The following is a 5,000-nucleotide window of genomic DNA, read 5'->3' as shown; positions in this document are numbered from 1 at the left end:
CGGTGTCAGTTGGCCTCCGTCTTGTTGGTCTGGTGACAAATGCCCACGTCGAACTCCTTGTCCTCGTTCATCTCGTCTCTGATGGAGCCGATGGACCTCGTCAGCAAGATGGGGACGTCGTCGTCACGTCTCTGAAGCGGAGAAGGTGAAAAGGGTCGGTGAGAATATGTGATTAAATGAAGGGATGAATAAATAAGCATGAAAATGAAACCAGAAGAAATAGTCACTAAAATCAAATACGTAGATAAATAACAGCAATTTAAAAAAACACACATACCACAAGATAAAAATAGAATAAATCATAAAAAAAGAGACGAATTAAATCTTCCACAAATAGATAAGCTAAAAATACAATCACGTCACACTACGGCGCTTGTTTCACGGATTCCAACGGAAGAAGGACGAACGAAGGAGAACGTGACGTCACTCGGTCGGAAGGCAACATGGCGCTTTTGGCCGAGATAACTTATCTGGGATTTTACGCTCCTACTTATCGCCTTCGAGGGCTGCGCGATCCAGGTTTACTGACTACGGGAAGGTTTCTTTTCTTCTTTATTTTATTCTTTCGGCTATGCTCTTATATAGCGGTATGTAAGTAGGCAATGTGTGTGTCCTTGAGAGAGAGAGAGAGAGAGAGAGAGAGAGAGAGGGAGAGAGAGAGAGAGAGAGAGAGAGAGAGAGAGAGAGAGAGAGAGAGAGAGAGAGAGAGAGAGAGAGAGAGAGAGAGAGAGAGAGAGGGGAGAAGAGAGAGAGAGAGAGAGAGAGAGAGAGAGAGAGAGAGAAGGAGAGAGAGAAAGAGGGAGAGAGAGAGAGAGAGAGAGAGAGAGAGAGAGAGAGAGAGAGAGAGAGAGAGAGAGAGAGAGAGAGAGAGAGAGAGAGAGAGAGAGAGAGAGAGAGAGAGAAGGAGAGAGAGAGAGAGAGAGAGGAGAGAGAGAGAGAGAGAGAGAGAGAGAGGAGAGAGAGAGGAGAGAGAGGGGAGAGAGAGGAGAGAGAGAGAGAGGGGGGAGAGAGAAAGGAGAGAGAGAGAGAGGGGAGAGAGAAAGGAGAGAGGGAGAGAATGGAGAGAGAAAGGAGAGAGAGAGAGAGAGAGAGAGAGCGAGATAGGAGAGAGAGAGAGAGAGAGAGAGAGAGAGAGAGAGAGAGAGGGAGAGAGAGAGAGAGAGAGAGAGAGAGAGAGAGAGAGAGAGAGAGAGAGAGAGAGAGAGAGAGAGAGAGAGAGAGAGAGTACCATCCGAGATTGACACGAGCCTGCAGTCTAATTGGAGCAACCTTTGCCAAGCAGCTGTAACGAGCGTAACCTTTCATGGTCGAGGAGGGAAGGGTAAGGCATGGCAACGCTTCCCTTAACCGCTTCCATTCATACACTAATTACGTCATGGCTTCCGTATTCGCCTCGGTGCTTCACAAAGAGAGGATGGTGGCTTTCGGTTTGTACAGCATGTGAATATTTCCACTGTGACGTAAAGACAGTGCAATTAATAATGCTATGCGATGTACTTGAATAGAGACCTTTGTTCACTCATTACACAACGAAATCTATTATGTAAAGTACTATGCACCATTACATAAGGCTTTAGGACCGTTCTGGTATTTCACAAACACAGAACAAGGTCAATATTAGGAAGTCATCTCCCGAACCATTTTTCTCGCACAGTAACGTATCTCAATTTGCATAAAAAGTAGTTCCGGGTTGGCTGCGTGACAAGGATAAAAAATGACAGGTGATGGGCACTCTTCCCTTGCGAGGAATTTATAACAAGATCGTTAATTTTAATTTTAAATTCAGAGATAAAATGTAGATTTTCATAAGTACCGATTACATATGCATGTGAATATGTGATGTCTATGTTATGTATGCGTACACACTCATGCACACATACACTCAGCCATTGGCACACACATGTGTCTGTGTGTGTGTGAGGTTGAGTGTGTGTGTGGAGGGGAGTGATATATTATATATATATATATATATATAAATTTATATATATATTATATATATAGTATATATATATATTATATATATATGAACACACACACACACACACACACACACACACACACACACACACACACACACACACACACACACACACACACACATATATATATATATATATATAAATATATATATATATATTATATATATATATAAATATATGTAAATGAATACACACACACACACACACACACCACACACACACACACACACACACACACACACACACACACACACATATATATATATATATATATAATATATATTTATATATATATATATATATATATATATATATATCCATATATATATATCCATATATATATATATATATATAATATATATATATATATATATATATATATATATATATTTCTATGTTTAGATGTATATACATTTATATATATATATATAATATATATATATATATATATATATATATATATATATATATATTTATATATATGTGTGTGTTGTGTGTGTGGTGGTGTGTGTGTGTGTGTGTGTGTGTGTGTGTTGTGTGTGTGTGTGTGTGTGTGTGTGTGTGTGTGTGTGTGTGTACATATATATACATATATATACATAAATATATATATATATAAATATATATACATATACACATACACATACATACATATACATATATACATTCATGCGTCTCTCTACCAATTGCAACTGACAATGCTTCCTATGACTTGCCTGAAAAAGCATTTCTCCCTCGAAGTCCACCAGACCGTATTTCCGGGCCCGAAGTAGCATACCGACGACCTTGTTACTGATACGAGTGTATATCTGTAATAATAATAAAAAGAACATTAGCCATTTTCACGAATTGCTTTGCATGAATCATGTCGAACGAGTAAGTATAAAGGAAATATAATAAGAGAGGTAAAATATTCGGAATTTCATGAGTAAAGTAGAGCAGTGTGATCATTTCTAAATAAGGATCATGGATAAATAAAATAAATAAGCATAATGAAGGAAGGGTTATGAATCATGTATGTATGAGTCAGGCTTAAAGGGACCCAAGTTTTGTGGGCAATTATTTCACATATGTGCACTCTAATTCAATGGCCGTTTAGCAGGGATGAAGTATTACTGCGACGTTAAGTCTCTGTCTTTCTGTCTCTGTCTCTCCCTCTCATTCTCTTTCTCTTTCTCTTTCTCTATCTCTATCTCTATCTCTATCTCTATCTCTATCTCTATCTCTATCTCTTTCTCTATCTCTTTCTCTATCTCTATCTCTTTCTCTTTCTCTTTCTCTCTCTCTCTCTCTCTCCCCTCTCCCTTCTCTCTCTCTCTCCCTCCCCCCTCTCCCTTTTCTCTCTCCCTCCCCTCTCTCCCTTCTCTTTCTCCCTTCCCTCTATCCCTCCCCCCTCTCCTTTCTCTCTATCTCCCCCCTCTCTTCTCTCTCCCTTCCCTCTCCCTTCCCCTCTCCCTTCCCTCTCCCTTCCCCCTCTCCCTTCCCCCCTCTCCCTCTCCCTTCCCCCTCCCTCCCCCCTTTCTCTCTCACTCTCCTTCTCCTTTTCCTTCTCTTTTCCCTGTCCTTCTACTTCTCACTGCCCTTATTTTTTCCTTCCCTCTCCCTCCAAGCATCCTCTCAATTTCCCTCTCCTTCTCCTTCTCCATCATCCTCTCCCTCTCCAGCATCCTGTCCCTCTCCTTCTCCTTCTCCCTCTCCATCTCCAACATCCTATCCTTCTCCCTCTTCTTCCTTTTCTCCAGCATCCTATCCCTCTCTTTTTCCCTCTTTCTCTCCCTCTCCTTCTCCCTCTCCAGCATCCTGTCCCTCTCCTTCTCCTTCTCCCTCTCCATCTCCAACATCCTGTCCTTCTCCCTCTTCTTCCTTCTCTCCAGCATCCTATCCCTCTCCTTTTCCCTCTTCCTCTCCCTCTCCTTCTCCCTCTCCAGCATCCTGTCCCTCTCCTTCTCCTTCTCCCTCTCCAGCATCCTGTCCCTCTCCTTCTCCTTCTCCCTCTCTAGCATCCTGTCCCTCTCCTTCTCCTTCTCCCTCTCCAGCATCCTGTCCCTCTCAATTTCCCTCTCCCTCTTCTTCACCTTCCCCTTCTCCCTCTGCAGCATCCTGTTCTTCTCCATCTCCTTCTCCCTCTCCAGCATCCTGTCCCTCTCCATTTCCCTCTCCCTCTTCTTCACCTTCCCCTTCTCCCTCTGCAGCATCCTGTCCCTCTCCTTCTCCTTCTCCCTCTCCCTCTCCCTCTCCCTCTCCTTCACCTTCCCCTTCTCCCTCTGCAGCATCCTGTTCTTCTCCATCTCCTTCTCCCTCTCCCTCTCCAACATCCAAACCCTCACCCTATCCTTTACCTTCTCCCTCTCCAGCATGCTGTCCCTCTCCATCTCCCTCTCCGTTTCCTTCTCCGTCTACCTCTACCTCACCCACATCCTCTCTACCCTCTCCCTCTCCCGTCTAGCCTTGGCCTCTAGTGATAAATTGTTCGTCAGGGTTGGTGGTTCACATGTCCATTGTGGTTCCATTTGTCCGGCTTATTTGTTATTTGCACCTCATTCCCTCTTGTTTCCTGCTATGACACCTGAGCATATATATATATATATATATATATACATAAATATATACATATATATATATATATATATATATATATATATACACATATATATAAACATAAATATAAATATAAATATAAATAAATATATATATATATATATGTATATATATATATATTTATATATATATATATGTATATATATATATATATATGTATATATATATATATATTTTTTTATTTATTTTTATTTATATTTATATATATATATATATATATATATGTATATATATATATATATATATGAATGACTGTCTGTGAATTGCCTAAACACTATAGCTATACAGGGGATATGAAGTCATCACGAACAGGTATGATGACACATTTCTTAAGAAAGGTAAAACACTGATGAGAGGTCATAAATTATATAGTCCTAACGGAAAATGTATAGCTTCTAACAAGATAACTACAACAGTGACACA

The 5,000-nt window shown here is 40.6% G+C and overlaps 1 protein-coding gene across 2 annotated transcripts in view; it reads right to left on the bottom strand.

Annotated features, from left to right (window-relative positions):
- LOC122250537 (actin-binding Rho-activating protein-like) overlaps window positions 1-5,000 on the bottom strand; it is a 23,268-nt gene that overhangs the window by 672 nt on the left and 17,596 nt on the right. For both annotated transcript variants that reach the window (XM_086537042.1, XM_086537045.1), the window contains exons 5-6: window positions 2,696-2,788; window positions 1-131 (exon numbers count right to left, since the gene is read on the bottom strand). The exon at window positions 1-131 is cut by the window's left edge and continues 672 nt beyond it. In XM_086537042.1, coding sequence (XP_086393168.1) covers window positions 6-131; window positions 2,696-2,788 — 219 coding nt within the window. In that variant the 3' untranslated portion in view covers window positions 1-5. The remainder of the gene's footprint in view (window positions 132-2,695; window positions 2,789-5,000) is intronic.

The sequence above is a fragment of the Penaeus japonicus genome, unplaced genomic scaffold (assembly GCF_977035675.1).
Source record: "Penaeus japonicus unplaced genomic scaffold, GWHDUDI00000001_assembly GWHDUDI00000001, whole genome shotgun sequence".
Taxonomy (NCBI): domain Eukaryota; kingdom Metazoa; phylum Arthropoda; class Malacostraca; order Decapoda; family Penaeidae; genus Penaeus; species Penaeus japonicus.
This window is presented reverse-complemented; position numbering and strand designations above follow the sequence as displayed.